The 21,504-nt window shown below is 33.4% G+C and overlaps 1 protein-coding gene across 1 annotated transcript in view; it reads left to right on the plus strand.

Annotated features, from left to right (window-relative positions):
- Diaph3 (diaphanous-related formin 3) overlaps positions 1–21,504 on the plus strand; it is a 450,644-nt gene that overhangs the window by 253,057 nt on the left and 176,083 nt on the right. Inside the window, exons 21-22 of the mRNA XM_013010947.1 lie at positions 1,995–2,234; positions 17,065–17,194. Of these exons, the coding sequence (XP_012866401.1) occupies positions 1,995–2,234; positions 17,065–17,194 (370 nt within the window). The remainder of the gene's footprint in view (positions 1–1,994; positions 2,235–17,064; positions 17,195–21,504) is intronic.

Here is a 21,504-nt window from a genome sequence, read left to right on the forward strand (position 1 = left end):
AGTATCTTGCTTATGTGAACATTAACATATGCCATGTAGCTGAGGAAAATGCTAGGTATAAATTGGATATTTAAATTATTTGCCAAAGAAATGCTTGAGTCCCTGTAATGATTCAGTCTATTTGAAGCCATTTTCTCAGAAGTGTCTACTCAAAGTTTATTCTTCATTGCTCAGTTTTGTTAGATGAGTTGGCTAGGTCCTATTTTTCTTAAAGGTGTCAAATAACTTTTGTTTATTTTATTTTGCTCTGGGTTTGTTTGTTTGTTTTGCCCTCAGTAATAAGTATTTGAACCCAAACCCTTATGAATGTTAGGCAAACATTCTAACACTGACCTACTCCCTTAGCTGTATGTTGTTGAAAATAATAAGTATTATACCATGAGCAAATACAATTCTGTACCTGATTTTTTTCATCATATTTGACACTCTACAAATAACATTGTACTTTAGCTTTTTCTTTTGGGTTAGTGAACAATAAGAACGAGTCTATTCACTGTTTGTGTCCATCCTTGCCTCAAACTATATCAGATATTTCCTTGCATAACTTCAACAATTTAACTATTATATTTCCATCCATGTGATTTAAGTCTCAAATAATAAATTCATTAAATTCCTTGCAGTGGAGGAATTCATATGTAGTTACAGTCAGTGTGCTTTATGTATACTTCTAAGTGGTCATTCCCTCCCCTGTGTTCATAGAACAAATGTTATGTTTTAGCCCTTACCCTTTATTATAGAGATTCATTGTAATATCTTTCTTTTTTATATTGTCATGTACATTTTATTTAAAATTTATTGTGAAGGTGATTAAATGAGTAAGGTCATGAGTATACTTTTTTCTGAACAGGGTCATCCCCTCCCTGATTTTCTCCTACTTTTTTCCCTTCTGTCCCCTTTTACCTCCAGTTGTATAGTTCCTTTCCAACATAGTTTCTAGTGAGTATCACTGCTGAATTGGTTCATCCTTTGTCCCACAATTTCTGTGCTTCCCTTTCCCCTGCCCAAATCAGATAAATATACAAGGCAAAATGTACAGAAACTTTAAAAAAGCAACAAAAGGGAATAAACCTAAGGAAAAAGAGAAATAACTGCAGATACTACAATATATAATTTATTTCTATGCATATATATATATATATATATATATAATGTTTTTGATCAAATCATCTCCCTGTAATACTTTCTTTTCCCATCGTCTTACCCTTTTTAAACAATTCTTCACAATTATCATTATTCTATTTTTATACATTTGTACAAAGCCCTTTTGTTCTTTCTGAAATAGACAGTTACCCACATCCCCAGAAGAGAAATACAGAATTCCCAACCAGGACTTACATGGCATGTGATAGACATGTGGCTTTGTACCACCTCATTCTCCTGCTACTCCCATGTTTTCTCACTCTGATTCTGCTAATTTAGTATGTGTCAGGAGTCATTCTACTCTCTGTGTTTCTGAAGAAAGTCAATTTAGCACAAATTGGGACCTATTTACTCTCCCTCTATCTAACACATACTGTTAGTCAGCAGGGCTTCTGAGGACAGCAATTCCTATTTGAAGAAAACAAACCTTTTTTAGACCTTTCTTGAATATGTTTTAAACATGACCTCGTGAATTTCAATACTGAACAGAGTTGATTTAAGATCATGATATGAATGCTTTGTAATTTGTTGCCTATGTATCCTGTTACATTTTTAAAATTCAGCCTTTTTAAAAAATCATGTTTACTATATTACTTAATTAGACATCACTGTTTCATTAAAGCTTTCTTTTCATTGCACATCTAAATTGTTAATTTTGTGTTTTTGAGGGATGACTCTGGATTCCTTACAGAAATAAGCACAACTCTCTTCTCTCTTCCTGCCATCAGTTTCAGGGGACATATTGCTTCTTCGGATCTGTCATACCAATAAATCATCCCAGATTACTTGCAATCGTACCGTACTAAAGTATACCATGCATTTTAAAGGAAATCTGCTATTTTCTTTTCAATCAGATGAGCAATGTGAAGAGACTACGGCCACGGCTCACTGCTATTCTCTTTAAGCTTCAGTTTGAAGAGCAGGTGAACAACATCAAACCTGACATCATGGCTGTCAGTAGTGCCTGTGAAGAGATAAAGAAGAGCAAAAGCTTTAGCAAGTTGCTGGAACTTGTGTTGCTAATGGGAAACTACATGAATGCTGGCTCCCGGAATGCTCAAACCTTCGGATTTAACCTTAGTTCTCTCTGTAAAGTGAGTTTGTTTTTCTTAAAACACGTATTTGCCTGAACACTTGCTCTTAAATGTCAGCCCTGATTACATTATTGAATTTTTTTTATTTTGATGTGCTCATTATCAAGAACTTGAACTGAACCATGAACTCAAACCCAGAGTGAACTGAGCTAATTTACTCAACCTCTGAACTAAATCCAAATATTAATTTTCTCTGATCTGCAAATCCTTCAGTTGTTTAATAACAAAATTATTTCGTAAACCTGTGCTTTCTCAAAGCAACAAAACAGAACATTAAAATATTGTTTAAGGTATATTTGTTTAGTTCAGAAATCTGCAAATGATTATATATATTGAATTTTGCTTAGGATTGTCTACATTTTTTATCTTTAATTAAATATTTCTCTGCATTGTCTTTTAAGACTAGAAGGAGAAGAAGAATGCTTTGTATAGGACAGGGAAATAATTCTATTAGGACTAACTATTCTTCCAATGACATTGATGAGTATAAAAGGTTTCTCACTATAGTTTTAGAGGATATGAAAATTGAGTACATTTGTAGTTTTTTTTTAAACCTTCTGGGATTTTCCACAGATTGAATTTACTTGAAACCAATATTTTCCGTGTTTTTTATAACAGAACTCTTTAACAATGACTGGACCATGCTTTATTGATCTGTTAACAGTAAATTCTCTCAGATACACCTCAGAAAAACACTTTCTCTTATACTTAACCTTACTTCTGCACTCTGATTAAGAAATTTGATTATTGCCATTGCCTGTTATATAGGAAGGTGAAAATAAAAGTTTGGTTTTAGCTATGGTTTATGAATAGCTATTTCTCTGGTGATTACATGAATTTTCTAACAGTTTTCCTATCCAAGACTTTCATTCATATCTGTGCCTTCTGAGTTTTCCCTTCTTCAATTTCAATCTTTTTCTTCTCCTGTGTTTATTGAACTCTGTATTTGGTCAAGTTCCCTTTGTGGTGACATAGTTCCTGAAACATAATATAGAATGCATATCCATTAAGTACTTACTTAGAAGCCATACTGTGGCAGATGCTTTACCATATCATCGCGTTAATGTAGTGATTAATATTTACATGGCATATGTGGAGCTCACATTTTCTACATGTAAACTACGAATTATGATTGAGTCTTTCAGTGGAGCTGTCTTCAAAATGTTGAGTTAGGCTGGAGAGACTAGTTTAGCTTCTATTGGGCAATTAGTTTTCTAGAGATGTTCAGTGAGGACTAGGAATATCACAGAGAAAAAGCCATTGTACACAAGAGAAAGAAGTTTGCTTGAAGGCTTATGGTGTGGCATGTGTGAGTCCCTTGAGTGATCTAGTATCTTTGGCATTATATGGCACAGGATGGGGTTGGAAAGTGGTGTAGATGTTTAGCAGCTGTGAATGGCATCCTAGGTTTGTTGATTGTTTAAAGACATATTATACTACAAAGTAGGTAATGTGATCTGATGCTTGGTTGGAAGATAATCCTATAGTTGATGTGCAAGTAAGCCAAGCTGTGCTGTCAGGTACTGTTGTCATTAAACATATATGGCTATTTAAACTTAATTAAAATTTAAATAAAGTTAAAATTTTATTAGTCATACTTGCTGCTGCTGCATGCTATGTTTTCAGTATCTGATTTGTCAACATAGACATAGCTCATTTCTACCACTGCAGAAAGTTTTATAGGTCAGCCCTGGGTTTGAGAGTTAAGGTGGGGAGACACTCCATGGCTTGCTGACCTGAAATACAGGATGAAGAGTGTGAGAGGAAATTGATGTTAGAAGATAAATATGGAAGATAGTCTTTATCAACTATAATTTCTGTTTCTAGCTTAGCCAACTGATAGGTCGGTATAGCTGCTTACATGTGTGAAGTGATGGCTCGAAAGGGAATTAGATCAGAATTTGATGATGTTTTCTTCCTTTGTTTACCTAAAGGAGATCTTTTTTAAGCTTCCCTGTACAATACTTTAGTAAACATTTGTATGTGTACCGTGTAACAATCTCTGCATTTTGAGGTGATGGAGTCCCAAGGTAAAGTGTAGTAGTGACATTTGAGATAGGATGCTAGAGAAGATGGAGAGAAATATGCAAATTCAACATTTGGGGACTTGCTCGTGGGTGATTATTACAGAGTCTGAAGGAAGAGTTAAGTTAGACTTCGAAGTCTAACCTTTCCCTGAGAAGGAAAACTAAAGAGTCAAAAGGAAGATGAGGAATAAGGTGTGGGTGAAGCTAAGTGCACACCTGAAATCTACAAGGGGTTATTTCCTAGCGAAAGTGTCTGTTTCACTTTAGTTTTACATTATGGAAATATAGTTGCCCACCAAAGTTGGCTGCTTGCCCTATTTCATGCCTTCACTTCAGAGAGCTGTTGACAGAAGACTGAGTCTGATTAATGAGGTAGAATAGCTTAAAATAGTGCTTGTTACATAGTAAATAAATACTCAATACATAGCTACTGAATGAATGAACTTGTTGCAATATACACAGTGTAGAGTGCCATATTTATTTTGTATTGAAAATAGACTTACTCTCATTGAGATACCACTGCCGATGCATAGTAATTTAAAATTTCTATACAAATGCAATACATGCTGTTATTCCTTTACAAATCAGTTAATCTGTCTCCATATAAAGAGCTGACTATATTTTTATTCAATGATATGGGTATTTTGATCATCTCTTGTAGGAGCCTTCTGTTGTGCCAGAAACAAAATAAATACTACAAGCTCATATTTTTATTAGACTACACGTCAAGTTGAAAGCATATTTTGAACAAGATATCTCATCGTGTTTGTTATCAGAAGTACCCAGCTTGATCTTTGACAATTGTGATTGAATTTTTCACACTGCATATAAAGCATTTGGTTTGTTGATAATCCCCTACAAAGGAATTCCATATTTATTTGACAGTAGAAAATCAGGGAAGTATTTTAATCTGATAAAAGCATGCTGAGTAATTATATGATATTAATCATTCTCTATCTGAAATCCTTACTGTTAAATGACCTTTACAAGTTAAACTTAAGTAAGAAAAAAATGCATGGAAACTTTAAATTCTTGGTGTTGTATTGCCCAGAAATAAGTATATTAATCCTAAGCTCCATGTATATAATAGTATAATTTTATAGCTATCTTAGGTTTTCTTTACATTTGTAATCAAGATAACTAACCATATTTTCTCTGAATTAAGAGAGAAATGAATTATTAATTTCCTCTTATCTCAAAGATCTAAAGTATTTACAACAAATAAATACACAGGAAAATATGATATAAGATAAACTTCAATTTTTTTCACAAGATGTAAGAATTAAAGTTGATATACAGATGTGAGATTTTTCTTGTGGTCACAGTATGGTGTAAATGTTTTCTTGAAACTTTCTGCTACAAATAGTGTATTTTTCTCTTTAGGTAAAGCTGAACATCCCCAAAAATTTGCACATGGATTTTTTTTCAAAGACAAATGTGTTGAGCAGTATTCTTTTAAGTAACACTGGACAAATCATTTTATTTGAATCTTTTGGCTATAGTCATCCCTTTCTTCCCATATCCCATAAAATATATATTGAAGGCCTTGTAAAGGCTTTGTATGCCATGATATGCCTCTTGATAAAATATACTTTATAGTGACAGTAATGCTGCTCCTAGTTTAGGTTAAATGCTGTGAATGACTTTTCTTTCTGATGGCTTGACTTTTTAAAAGGATAAACCTAATAATATAAATGGAGGAGTACTTGTCACTCACGAAATTCTCCAAAGATAGTACTTTGAATGAAAACTATATAATCGGCCTTTGCAATTTTGCACACACACACACATATATATACATATATATGTGCAAAATATACATATATATACACATGCACACATATACACAAATATACAGAGACTTATTGCTAAAATGTGAATCCATATTCTTAGAAATCCAGTTAGCAGTTGACAGATACTTGTCTGATCAAAATGCTTATCTGTAAAAAGTATGTTACCTGGTTAGTGTTGGAAGTATTTCTTAAGGAGGACTTTCTGGGGAGATTTTTTTTCATCTCCAAGTAGATCTGCATTCTAGACTCAGATATCAGAAGTTCAGGATCACATTCAAGTATACAAAATAATTTTGACCAAAAAGTTACAAATCTTCACAAGTATACAAATGTATACTAAGGTTTACTGATCTCTATTGAGAAGAGTAATTTGTAATTAAAAATCATTTTGTATAGATTCATATAGATGTTTTTCCTAGTTAGATAACTTTGTATATTAAAGAAATAAACAAAATTTGAAGAATAGTAAATATAACTAATTTTTGTAAATGCTAATATTAAGAAAATTGTAGAAACAAGTAACGGTTGACCCACTTTAAACTTTCCTATATTGTCACTTGTAGAACACCTGCTGTTGTCTGCAGAATATTAGTACGCTTCCTCTCAAAGTTGAAGTCATCAAAAGATCCACTGTAATGGGGTGCTGGGAAGCAAGTGGAAAGAGGATGAGGGGTGGCAGGCAAGATTGATTTATTTCTACATTTTTTTTTAATGCAGAGTTTTTTTGTGTTACCTTCTGAGTAATTCTTTTATAACCACAGATTATTCCAGGTAACTTCACCAAACCTGTGATGGTAATAATCTACAATAAAAACATTCCATTTCCTCTTGTTTTAATATCTCTGCTAAACTTAATGAGTGGTTTTTACAAAATGAACACTTGTTTCTTAGATCACAGTCATTTGCACCCTGGAGTTCTCTTCAAAAATACTAATACCATAGCTACTTTATGAGTTCAATTAATTCAGAATGTATGAATTTGGATCCCTATTAGTGTTATTTTAAAATGAGCTAGCTCCCTTAGGTGATTTTAATACTCAGTCTAAACTGAGAATCATTTTATACCATATACCATACTTAATTAATTAAAAATTGAAAATTTCTGATTGATTATTTGGAACCAACCAAACAACAAATGTAAAGGAAGGGAAACTAAACAACCCTAACCAAAAAAATATAAACAACTTATGGATAAGTTGAGAAAACATTTTCCCTAAACTGCTGCTTTTCTCTCATGCCAGTCTGAACACTGTTTTGAAAATGAAAATTTTGAGGAAGAATGTGGATTTCTGACGCAGAGTGAAAGGGAAATAAGTTGAAGGCCTTTGTCCTGAGTCCTAGTTGAAACCCCTCTGTGTACAGGGACAATTTTAATGACTCTAAAGCAGGAGACATTACTTCTGCTTTTCATGAATGCTTTCTATTTTATATACCTATTACAATCATTCTGGCTAACTTTATAATTTTTGTGAAATTTTGATTTTTATTTTCATGTACCCCTTTTATTCTATGAAGTTATTTTAAAGAAAGGTCTCTGCCAACCATTCCTTTGTTCCATCTGTACTCATTGTGTGTTTTACAAGAATTTTCTTTTTTTTTTTTATCAGATTGGCAAAAACTTACAAGTACACTTTGGCATCCTTTAAAAATAAAGCAGTCATGGGCCAAAAATATGCAAATAACAAATGCCATTCTTATTTTACATACATCCAATTAAATCAGAGAGATCCTGGTTTCTAAAGCAATGTGAAACTACTTAGAATGCTTAACCTCCTTTGACTTATTCATTGACACATTTAGTTGATCGCATTTTCCAAGAAATGTTTAACTGGATTTATTTAGCTTTTTTTTAAAAGAAATTTTTTCTGTATCACCTTTTTACCCTATTTTTAAAGCATTGTAAATTAAAGTTATTCTTTGAATAGAATCTAAAAGAGTAAATTTGTCAGACATAGGCCTATGTACTATCATCTTTGATCACAACGTTGATAACAGTCTTTGATCACAAGCTTTCTGCTCTGTCAAACTAATTTTTGCCCAAATACTCAGTCTCAGAAGAAACCACTTCAACACCATTGTTATAGGAGGCTACTGCCCATCAGAGGCTACACCCATGATTAGTCCCACCTCCTGTCTCATTTACTTCAGTCTCTTCTTTTACATTTTATAAATGAGTAAGATGCAAAACACGCTACATGTTTCATATCATTAATACATAGTGATTGTGAGCATTTTACTTGGGGGATATTTTTTTCTTGGAGTATGATGAAGTGGATACAAATGTGGCTTTGAATTATAGTTCCAGCATTGGGAGATACATAACAAATCCACTGATATTTCAAAAATTCTGAATAATTACCAGTTGACGTAGATTTTTGCTGTTTTGTTTTCCTGAAAATTTTCACTTGAGATAGAACAGAAATAGATATTCTAGTGTCCTTGAAGTGTAAAGTTTTTCAATTCTTGTATTTACTTCAGTCCTGAACTGCAAATATTTAATTTAAAATTAGTGTCACCCAGTGCTGATGATTACTAAAATCAAATTACCAAATATCAGTATTTGTTGTATGAAATGAAAATAATTTATTGCATCAAGTGCACATGTTACATAAAAAGAAAGATCCAAAGTCAGTAATTTTCTGCCTTAGTAAACTAGTAATATATGACCAAATGCAATCTGAAATAAGAAAAACAAAAGAAGGAAATAAGGAGGAAAGGAAAGGAAAGGAAAGAAGGAAGGAAGGCAGGGAGGGAGGGACAATGGAAGGAAGGAAGGCAGGGAGGGAGGGACAATGGAAGGAAGGAAGGAAGGATGGATGGATGAACCCTTTGGATTTGTAGGCATGGCTCATGTGGTCTCATAACAAAAAAAAATTGAGGGAGGTACTGTTTCTCCATATCAAAAAGAGGTGCTTATTTTTAGGGATCCTATTATTATTAAAGGAATATTATGTAACTCAGTGTCTGCAAATTTGATGATCCATGATGGAATGGATACTGTTCCCATAGGAACAGGAATAAGAATTGGATGTCGCTGCTCATCTCTTCTGTTTAACATAGTAATTGGAAGTCCTAGCTAATGCAGTAAGACAGGTAAAGGAAATTATAGGTATGGAACTGTGTTTGCGCATAGAAGAAATATTCTCTATACAAAAACTAAATAAAATGACAGTAAACATCCTAGAAATTCTAAATAGATATCACAAAGTTTCAGGACATGTTCTTTTAAAAAAATCTACTGAATTTGTCTACACTATGAGCAATTGGAATATGAAGTTAAAAAAATATATATACATACATATATATATGTATATATATATGTATATATATATACAGCAATGCATGCCACTTCCTTAAAACCCCAAAATAGCCATTATTCTAACAAAACACATATGAGATCTATATAAGGAAAATTATAAAAACTTAAATGGAAAATACAAAGATCTAACAATGAACTAACAAAATATTCATGTACAATAATGGAGTCCCAATATTTTTAAGGTGCTATTTTTTTCCACTTGACCTTTAGATTCAACAATGTCCCATGTAAAGTCCTTCCAAGTTTTGTGAATATTGGCAGTGATTTCCAAGTTTATATGAAGAGGCAAGACCTACAGTAACCCCTCTGTACATCGTCTTGACAATTAAAATAAAATAATAACAAAAAAGCAATACTAAGCAAGAGGACCTAAATTGGAACTTTGACACTACTTCAAGACTTTAAGACTTGGTATAAGACTACCATCATCTAAACATTGTGGTATTGCAGCAGCTGTGGAGATGGCTGAGAAAGAGGAAGGTAGAAGAGGTAGAGAGGAGAGAGAAATGGATAGAAACAGAGAGCCAAATAACAGCATCCCATAAACATGGTCAACTGATCTTGGACAAAGGTGCAAAGAATTCCTGAGGAAATATTCAGGAACACAAACATTTAAGTGCCAAAACCAAGCAAACTAGAACAAAGAAGAATGTTTGCAAAGACCTTATGTCTTTAACAGAATTTACTCAAAATTTATCATGAACCCTAGCCATAAAATGTAAAATTGTGTTTCTTAGGACATGAGTGCAGAAAATCTATGTGACTTTAAAGATGACCGTCAAGAACTTTTAAAATATCACACTAACAGCATAGTCTGAGAGAAAAATTTGATGACCTATGTGTCATTAATGTTTATTGTTGAAAAATTTAAGTGAATCAAAGCATAATCCACAAAATAGAAGAAAATGTTGGCTGAAAAATAATACCACTCTTAAAATTCAACTAAATGAAAACAGCCCTTTACAAAAAATGACCCAAACATAAGCAGAAACCCCACTCAAGAAGACTTCCAAATGGATAGTAAGTTGTTAAAATAATGCCGAAGGGGTTAAAGTGTGTTATTCTGGCATATTGACCAAGTTAAATATACTTGTTAAGCTGCTGGTGTGAAAAGATCACAACGACCTCTGTTCCACTTCTTAAAACCAGAAACTGACATTTCCAAGTGAAGAATACTCTACTTGGATAAGAAAGATGGGATATCATTATGTTCCAGGATGAAAAGTGAAGCAGAATACTGTCCAAACCTGTTCAAGATAACTCATGACTTAAGCTTGTCCTTATAATTTAGTGACTTCTTTACAACTGTCTATCATTTGTCCAACTAAATATATGAGTAACTGTCTTTAGCTGCTGTCTTGGGGCTTCATTTCTTTAAGAGAGCACCTGTGACACATGAAACTTGTGCTCCCTCCTATTAATCTGCCTTATACTATTTAATTCTCAATCTTAGGCAGGAATCAGAGAAAATGGAAGTGGAGGTTTTCTCAGCCCTGTAGCATTCAACATCACATGTTCTGGGAACTAGAAAATGCCAGGTAAATATTAGCCATTGGCCCCATCTATAGTTACCTTAATAGATTATACCAGATTATTGATGTCATGATGTGCCGGGCTGGAATAGGAATCTTTATAATTCCTAGTGGCAGTGCAAAATGTAGCATTCCCTTGGAAAGCTAGTGATTGCAAAACTGCATAAAATTTTACAAACCAGCTAGTGACCACACTCTTAGGTATTTAATGAAATGGTTGAAAACATGTACACAAAAGCCTGCATGTAAATGCTCATAGCAGTTTTATTCATGATTGTAGTTTTGTTGAAGTTTCACAGTGGTGGTAAACCTTTAATAGGTATACAGGTGAACAAGATAGGCTGTACAATGGAATGTTATTTAAGATTTAAGGGATCTCTTAAAAAATGAGACAAGATTAAATCATTGCTAAGTGAAAGAAACCAGAATTAAAGTATTTATACCATATGATTCCAAATATGTGATATTGCGTAAACACAAAATTATACAGACCAAGCATTCCAAGGAGAAGGAAGAATGAAGAATGAATAGGTAGGGCACAGTTTCTTGGAGATGGAGACACTACTGTTACAGTGTAGTGTTATAATGGATCCACAATGTAATTAGATCCATCCAGTGCAGTGATAGACATGTTATTCTTTTTGTTTGTCAAAATATAGAATAATAGAGCAAAAAATTTGATCCTAATTAAAACTGGAGTCTAGTTAACAGTATAGTCTGCTCATATTGTGTTAAAGAACTGTACCACACTAATGCAAAATGTTGATAGAGAATTTGGTTATATGGAAGGAAAGGTATTTGGGACCTTTGTTCTAAAACTTTGTGTATTTTAGAAGCAAAAAAAAAATCCATTTAAAATAAATGTTCTAATTTGTAGAATTAGAAGTTTGTATTAATCTGTTTCTTCTGCTCCAGATTCACATTCTAAGCATTGTTGCAATTATTATTCACTTGAGACTTTGAAGTCATATTTTAGTTATATAGCTTTGTTTGGACAATATTGGACTCCAGTGAATTCTCTCAAATTAAACCCAATAAAAATATTTTTATTATTATTTTTGACACACATTACTAAGATTCTTTTTGAGGGATATTCCTATTTTGCCTATGCCTTCATAGCATTGGAGAGCACAACTCTTACTGGATCTAGGCTTTCATTTAGTGGGATTAGTGTTTCTCCTTGGTGGAGCCAATGTAGTTGGTGACATATATCTTATCATTTGATAACTTTGATCATCCAACAACTTAGTATTTTGCTGAATGTTCCTATTTTCACCTTCCTTCCTTCCTTCCTTCCTTCCTTCCTTCCTTCCTTCCTTCCTTCCTTCCTTTTTCTTTCTTTCCTTCTTTCTTCCTTCCTTTCCTTCTTCCTTCCTTCCTTCCTTCCTTTCTTTCTTTCTTTCTTTCTTTCTTTCTTTCTTTCTTTCTTTCTTTCTTTCTTTCTTTCTTTCTTTCTTTCTTTCTATCTTTCTTTCTTTCTTTCTTTTTCTCTTCTTTTCTTCCCTTCCCTTCCTTCCTTCCTTCCTTTCTGCCTTCTTTCCTTCTTTCTGAAGAGCACTGTCCCTGCGCTCTTCAGCTCAAGGGGAGAGCTCTACCGCTTGAGCCACAGCGCCACTTCCGGTTTGCTATGATTTATTGGAGATAAGTCTCACGGACTTTCCTGCCCGGGCTGGCTTTGAACCATGATCCTCAGATCTCAGCCTCTTGAGTAGTTAGGATTACAGGCGTGAGCCACCATCTTCTTACTTTGTAAATTGTTTATTCCAATTCTTCCCCATTTGCTTATTGTTTGTGGAAGATTTACTAAACTCTAAGTATTAAAAGGAACTGATAAATAATAGTCCTTTTTATACAGAACATTGGCCCATTTTCAATATGAGGAAGAAATTAGCAGACGATTGAGCATACAATAGATAATGTAATAAGCTAAGTTTTACTAAAATACAAAATTACTTTTCCTATAGAAATTTCTGTGCTCATTAAAACTGGAGAGAAACATGTCAAAATATAATTTAGAGAAGAGCTAATGCTAGAAACCAATCTATTACAAATATAGAAGTCTATATTATAAGCATATTCTTGGTCATTTAAATTTTGTACTCTGTAAAGTGAAAATTAAGTCAGGCACACATATACAAAGACAAACAGTGAATACCATAATTCATTTATCTAATATTTCTATTATTATGCCAGTTACCTGATACCAATTGGTTTTGTGCCTTTCAAGTTATTATGAAATCATCATTAGTATGATAGGTACTAATGTCATTAGCAGTGGCATAAGCATATTATTTAATATCACCACCATTTATATTGAAGAGATAATCTTTCTGTTTTGATCTTCATTAGCACAGTGATTATACATACGCACATAACACGCACACACATAGCAGAAAGCTTTATCTATTGTGCCCATTTTCCTGTGGAAACCTTGAATATATTTTTAGAGATGCTCTTGAATGCATAAGCTATCCACTTTAAACTTCCAAAGATTTGAACTACGATATTAAAGTAAACCCCTGTGAGTTCATTGAGGAGATAACTTTGGTTAGCTGTAATCTATTAGTAATATCTGAAGACTTGTTTGAATGATATGATTTAGGGACCTTTTTATTTATTTTGTAGATATAATAATAGAAAGAATGTTATACTTGTGGAATTAGAAATGACCGGAAGGCATAGCTGTCTGCTTTTAGAGACTTTATGGGCTAGAAATAGGGCTTTTAGGACATTAGTACTTTAAATTCCATTTTAATGCTCTTTATCTATTTTATTATCACTTTTGTCCACTGTGTTTTTCAAAATTTTGTTTCTTTGGGAAGTAATAAAAAGCTAGACTAAAAAAAGTTTTATGTATAAGAACTGCATTTTATAGTTATTTTTATGTAACAGCTTTGTCTGTATAAAGAAATGGGTTCAGATTGTACTCCACCAAGTATGAGATACATTATCCTGGGTAAGTTACAGGATCTCTCTTAAATCTGTTCTCTCCTTTATTAAACAGATGCTGTATTTTATGCACTAAACCTATGCTACATTATTTGACTATTTCTTGTCTCATATTAAGTCCTAAATAAACAATCATTTCTGCTGTCTTCCTTAGTGTTGCTGTTACAGATAGAGGAACTCTAGACTCTTCATGGGGCCGTTACCTCATTCTTGGTATTTTGTCATGCTGTTCTGAAGAATCAATGCTGTATTGATACATATTTAGGTTATAGGAATGTATAGGAGTAGAGTTACTGATTTGTCATTATTAAGATCTGATCAAGCAAATATTTGGTTTTTATATTAAGACATTTCTTCCTTATGACCAAAACAATGGGGTATTTTAAAAATCTCATCCAAATTTGTGCTGAATATCTTAAAAAATTCAAAGTCTTGCATTGTAGCTACAAGGGACTTTTACTCCAGACTTGACAACTAGGCCATGATTTATTACAAAATTTGCTTTTAACATTATTTTGTCTGGAATGAAGAGAGTTGTTGGAGCGACTCCATCCATCTTTTTGTTTCCTTGACATTTATGCCACTTTAATGCACCTTAAAGAAACAATACATGAATAAGAAATTCTATTTAACAGTAATGATTACTCATCAGTCAGATCTCTTGACAATAATTGAAAAGGAATCTTATCAAGCATAAAGCATATTTAACCTTAACAAAACTTTAAAGCAAATATTTTAGTTTAATTTTCTTTCCAAGAGTTAGCATTACAAAGTGTACCTAAGTTACTCATACCAATAAAGTTTACATTAGCTTCCAAGCTAGTTCTAGATCAGCCTTTGATTATGAGTGCTTAAAGAGAAATACAATGTGCTTGTTTTTATTTAAAAAGTATATGTATCTATGTATATATACATATGTATATATATAATAAATACATGCTAAATATATTTTCTTGTTCTTTCCTTGTCTCGGAAAGATTCTCTAGTTTTTAAGTGTTTTGGGAAAGAGAGGGAAAGAATAGAGTAATCAAGACAAGACTACCTTAGCAGTATCACAAAATTTTTCCTTAGAATATTAGCACATGAATGAAAAACCTTTGCCCTGAGACTTAGCTGCAAACAGTAAGACACCATCCTTTCTCAACAAAATGCTTCTCATCTGTGTTTCCAATTTATTAAGTTGATTTTCAAATTCATTTGGAAGATTGAGTAATTTGTCCTCTCTCAATTATTAAATACTGATTTTGGAATGATGGGCAACTTCTTCTAATATACTATTCAACAGCTATCCTCTTAAATATTAAATTGTCACCAGTATGGCTTGCTAATCAGGTGATAATTTTAATGTAATAGCCTATGATAACATTTCCTTTCCTAAATTAGAACTAGCCTTATAGTGTCTCTGAGAAACCTCAGTCTCTTTTGGATCTTGGTACTTATTTATTTATTAAATTGATAAATGCTACAAACTGTAATGTTTTTTGGAATTTGACTTCTGAGGTCTTGTTGCTCATGAACAAAGATTGAGATTGATCTGTTGCTTGTGGTTTCATTACAGAGATTCCTTTATATAATCCTTGAGTTGCAGATTGTTTGGCTCCAGTACACATCTTTCTTGCAAATTTTTTTCAGGCTTTACAAATTATGGAAGTTGATAGTGCTTGCCTTAGTTGATGGTACTGTATTGCATGCAAGTTGCTTATTTAGTTGTTCATAAAAGGAGCACCATGAAGAAGAGTAGAGGGTGGTCACAGAGGGGTGCTCAGAGTGTATAGTAGAAGCTACCCCCAAGCAGTCACTGATGTAATGGAAAAAAAAAAGATAGCTATGATTGTTTTAAATGGTGCTTTTAAACAAAGCAGAAAACAGCCTGTAGGCTAAATTTTTTTACTGGTGAAAGTCTGCTACCTTTGAGCTGGCTTTCACCCTTAAAAATGATAGTGTCATTGAAATATAGGGATAAGGCAACTTGTACATCAGGCTTCTTATCATTATTTGTAAACCTGAAAGACAGAAAAATTTCAGCTGTCTGTCCTAGACATGAAAAAATAACTTCTGACCAGTCATTGATGGCTCGTGCTTATAAACTAGGAGGCTGAGATCTAAGGATTGCAGTTCAAAATTGTCTGGAGCAGAAAATTCCAAAAGACTCTTATCTCCAATTAGCCAGCAAAAATCTGGAAGTGGAGCTATTGCTCAAGTGGTACAGCACTAATCGTAAGCAGTAAAGCTATGGGACAGTGCCCAGGTCTTGAGTTCAAAGCCCCAGTACCAGCAATAGAGTAAAAAAATAAACAGATAATCTTTGAACTGAAATTATATTTAAGTTTCTTCATTGTTATTGTTCTTATTCTTATGAAGTTTCACTATGTCTGTGCACACTTACATTCACCATAACACATACTTAGCCTACTTTGTGTTCTTACAACTCTTTCTACCTAGCATCCTCCATACCCACTCACTGTTCATTATGAAGTTGTCTGCTTCCCTTTTCACATGCCCTGCCATTGCATTCAATGGCCCCTTCAGATAACAATGGGTCAACACAAATGTTTTCAAGTCTGTTTCTTTTTCTTTTTTTCCCATTTGATTCAACCTACCTCCTAGGGGAGAATCTGAACTAACTTATTGAGTGAAGCACTCACAAATGAGTGTCCCAAGATTCTTTTATTCCTCTAAATTGTGAGCATGGATTCTCAAGAGAAAGAAGATCATTCATGAGCAATTTAAAACTGCTTGGGGTGTGTATGTGTGTGTGGGATTTTATTTATTCTATTGGTTCTCATAAATAAAGTACATGTATGCATATAGGACATAAAGATTACTTCTGTATACTTGTATATTAAAATTTCTATGTGTATACAATTGATAAAAAAAGTGCACAAAAGTTTTAATTTAGAAAAAAGACTCAAACATACTTTACAAAACCTCTTGTTGTTTTACCATAAATTTTTCCCATAAAACATCATGCACTGTTTGGACTGAAGCGATTTCTCCCTGTTACAAGTGCTGATATTTCTGACCAAACATAAAGTACGAGTAGCTTTTTAACTAATAAGGCTAACTTCACAACTTATTTCTTACCTATTTGGAGTAATAGGGTTAATTTCAAATCTTATTTCTTATACGGTATTAACATTAACATATGAATAAATACATTATTACAATACTTTTAACGGTTCGATTTTTTTTCCCCTCTCTTCATTATAGCTGAAGGACACAAAATCAGCAGATCAGAAAACCACATTGCTTCATTTCCTGGTAGAAATCTGTGAAGAGAAGTACCCTGATATCTTGAATTTTGTGGATGATTTGGAGCATTTAGACAAAGCTAGTAAAGGTTTGTACTTCTACTAGACCAAAAATATTTTATTGCTCTGATTTTCTGTTCTAATCAGCATAAAATAATGTTTTTGTTTCCATAAAGCTAATACTTTGTCAGAGTACAGAATAATACATTTCAAATATGGAAAATTTTAGGATATTTATTTATTTATTTATTTATTTATGCTTGTCCTGGGCTCTGTCCCTTAGCCTCTCTATGCTCATGGCTAGCACTCTGCCACTTGAGCCACAGTGTCACTTCTGGGTTTTTCTTAATAGTTTACTGGAGATAATAAGAGTCTCATTTCCTGCCTGGTCTGGCTTTGAACTGCCGTCCTCAGATCTCAGCCGCCTGAGTAGCTGGGATTACTGATGTGAGCCACAGGTGCATGGCTAAGATTACATATTTTGTGAGTTATTGTATTTAGAGGCTTAAAATCTATTTGGTTAAATACTGAGGCTTTTGTATATATACATAGTCTGTTTTGTAGTTTAACTTTAATGGATGCCTCCTAACCTCATTCTTATGAATGTTCCTTTTATTCCATGTCATTCATAAGCACTTTATAGCCATGAATTAGTGGCTTCCCATTGTCCAAGTTCTAAATGCAAGTAAAGTAGAACATATTCTCATTGTTCTAGAAGAGACTAGATTGCCAGAGTTTCAATTAGTCCTTCCAATGTCCAAATGTTTTACTTGATTCTAGCACCTACTCTTGGGCTTAGATCAGGTTGTAAAGAATCATAAATAATAGGATATTAATTGTGTAATTAAAATATAAATTTAAGATTCTACCACCTTAAAATTTAAATTTTTACCATGTACTCATGGCTAATATCTATTATGTCTACTCAGAATAGAAGGAAGGAATGTTTCATTGAAATGTTTTTGTGCCACTATTTAAAGTAATATTTTAAAAAAGAATAAATTTCAATACATGAGGGTGTTTTTTTGTTTTGTTTTGTTTTTGAAAGATCTAGAGGATCATGGTTGGAAGGTAACCTGGGCCGAAGAGAGATAGAAAGTCTATTATCCAATTAAAAAGCAAGGAGACAGGGCTGGGAAGGTGGCTCAGGGTAGAGTGCTTGCCTTGCATGCATGAGGCCCTGGGTTCAATTCCTCAGCACCACATAAGCGAAAAGAAAAAGAGCCGGAAGTGGCGCTGTGGCTCAAGTGGTAGAGCGCTAGCCTTGAGCTGAAGAGCTGAGGGACAGCGCCCCAGCCCAGAGTTCAGGCCCATGACTGGACCCAAAAAAAACTCAGGGAGACAGTTTAAAGGTGCAGTTGAATTGGTAAGAGGATGCCAAGAGTATAAGGCCAGTGATATTGGCACACACACACACACACCATGACTTTATGAAAAAAACTTATATACAAGTTTATGATGACTTTTTAAAAGGCAACAATTTGAAATTATGATTATATATGTATTCTTTTTGTGTTGACCAGAAGTTTATATTGTCCCAATATTTTTATAATCTCTTTCTTAATATTGGAATTTGTTTACTTAAAGGAAAATATTTTATACTTTGCCTGTTAATTTTCTTTTTTTGGTTGCATCTCATTTCTGTTTTTTAATTGTGAAAATACTGTACAGAGGGGTTACAATTACATGGGCAAGATAATGAGTACATTTCTTATCAAGCATTGTAGCCTCCTCCTTTGTTTCCCCTTCCCATCCTTTCCCATCCTCCCTCTGTCCCCCACCAATCCTCCCCGCTCCCCTTTCCTCCCCCAAAGTTGTAAAATTCGTTTTTGAAATAATGACTTGTAATCTAATTGTTGCAATGGGTCCACTTGTATCCCTATTTAAACAATTTGTTTTTCCCATTCTCCTCCACAAATTATACCAACATCAAATACAGTGAAAGCAGGGGTTATACCGTGGGGGAGGGACATACAAAGCAACAAAGAAATAATCTTATAAATGTGTTAGAAACAATCACATGAAAGAAAAAAATATTTGAATACATATCTTAGGGTTCATTTCCCTAACATCACCTTATCTGACCTTTTCTGCTTGACTCAGACATATACTAGATATTGCAAATATGGGAAACCATGGGACCTATGTTTCTTTGGGCCTGGCATTCTAGTTCTAAAGCCTATTATTACACTGGAAAATGCTTTTCTTTTCTTTTTTCTTTGCTTTGCTTTTCATTTTTTGACAGTCCTCATCATTGAACTCTGAACCTGTGCACTGTCCCTGAGCTTTTGTACTCAAGGCTAGAGGTCTACCACTTGCATATCCATTTCTGGCTTTTTTTAGTCAATTGAAAAATCTCTCAGACTCTACTCCTTGACCGGTTTTGAAGTGTGATCTTCATATCTCAGTCTCCTGAGTAGTTAGTGCAACAGGTCTTTATTTTTATTTTATTTTAATCTAATTTTATTTTATTTACCTAATTAAAAAACTTGTTTACTATTAGATCTTCTTATTGCTTTGTAGCCAAGGCTAGCTTAAAACTCACAATTCTCCTGCCTTTACCTCCCTACACTGGAAATACAAGAATGTGCTACCCTCATCTACTTCTTATCTTGAGATGCATTTTTAATTGTATAATTCATTTTCTACCAGTTTTAGTTGTAAATTAAGTTTTTGAAATATTTATCTTAATTCATTTGATTACAATGTTCTTTTGTGGAAAATAGTCTGATTGTTTGCTTTCTACAAAATATACGACTTTCCTAAAATATTGCAGAGTTGTAGCTTGGTAGTTTGATTCTTTTGTTTGTTTTCCTGGTTGATGTCCAGTGGGGCCTTGCAGGGCCTGGTGGGCTTTCTTTTTCCATCTGTTGTAGCAGAGGCATGTGTATGTGTACAGGTCAGCATATATTACTAATTTGTTTCTCAGGGAGCAGCCAATTTTGTATGTGAAATAAAAAAACCATCACTGAGAATTTTTCATTACAGTGTTGGTGATTGTTAGGAATAACTTCTTTCAATGATGATATGACCCAATTAATTGAATAAGATTTTTAGAACACTAAATGTAATATCTTAGATGAAATAATCTGTGTGCTTTGGAGAATTTCATAGCACTTATATATCATCATTTTTAAAGTTATTCAGAATTGAAATCCCCTCAGTGAGCTATCATGAATTAAAAAGTACCTTTGTTTTTGAGACATAACAAATCCTGGTCATTAGGTACTCCTGGATCAGCAGGGGGAACTTTCATTGCAACTAATGAGCTTACCCATATGACAATTTTCAAAAATCTACTTCATTAGGAATGCTTCTTTTCTAAAAAAAAATAATAATGGCTTACAGCTTTTCTGTTCTGTTTCAGTAAAAATATTTGGCTCATTATTGTCTTTCTGTATACTATTGTAATATTTCTTTTATGATTTTCTAGGAGTTGAATCCATTTTTCTGTTTCTTGTCTAACCAGTTAAAATTAATTAACTCTTATCTAGGAAGGTTTTCTTCCTAATAATGTGTTCCATTACTAACACTTTATTGAGTAAAAACTAACAAAACTGACTCATTTTAGTTTGTATTGTTTTTTGTTGGGGGATGGGTTATATTAAAATAAGAAAGTAAGTTTTGATAATCACCTAGGTAGCCCTGTATTGAGGGTTATCATAGCTGTAGCATGTGGGTTTATTCTTTCCTATTCAACTTAGTTCTACCAGTATGCTAATCAAACAGTTATTACACCTTTATTCATTCATTTAGCATGCGTAGGCCATGTCAGAACTGTGTTCTTGATTGTACATATAATTTCTGTTCTCCCTCACTCACATTCCACTTCTGTGTCAACTATCTTTCCCTCTTTTCTCATTTTCCTTCCTCCGATGCCCTACACTTTTCTTCTATGTTCCACATTTGTGTGTCCAACAACTTTTGTCATTTCCTCTTCATCTCAAATAGAAATCACTGTCATAATATGCCACAAAGTGGAATTCGTAACCCTTACACGTATAACATCATCTCTTACTTATCAGAGAAACAAACTCATTGCCTTTCTTTCACTTAACCATGTCCCTCTATAGCCTTCAGCATCTCAGAGCTACTGGTGGATTTTGCCTTTTAACTATATAGGAAATAGCACCTGTGGCTTAGAATATTGTCAGGTTTTCTTCATTGTAGATCTTGCAAATAAATGTCACTTACCCCTTTTGTGTTTTTTCCTGGTGCTTCTTGGGAACATCACCTAAATTTCAGTGTGTTCTGTCTTTTCCGTAGGAAAAATTTTGGTTCCCAGCAGTTTTTTTTCCTTACTTTCTTTTTTATTGCTAAGGTGATATAGAGAGAGGTTACACTTACATAGATAAGGCAATAAGCACATTTCTTGTCAAACTCGTTTTGTTTTTTAATC

Source organism: Dipodomys ordii, unplaced genomic scaffold (genome assembly GCF_000151885.1).
Source record: "Dipodomys ordii isolate 6190 unplaced genomic scaffold, Dord_2.0 Scaffold1, whole genome shotgun sequence".
Classification (NCBI taxonomy): domain Eukaryota; kingdom Metazoa; phylum Chordata; class Mammalia; order Rodentia; family Heteromyidae; genus Dipodomys; species Dipodomys ordii.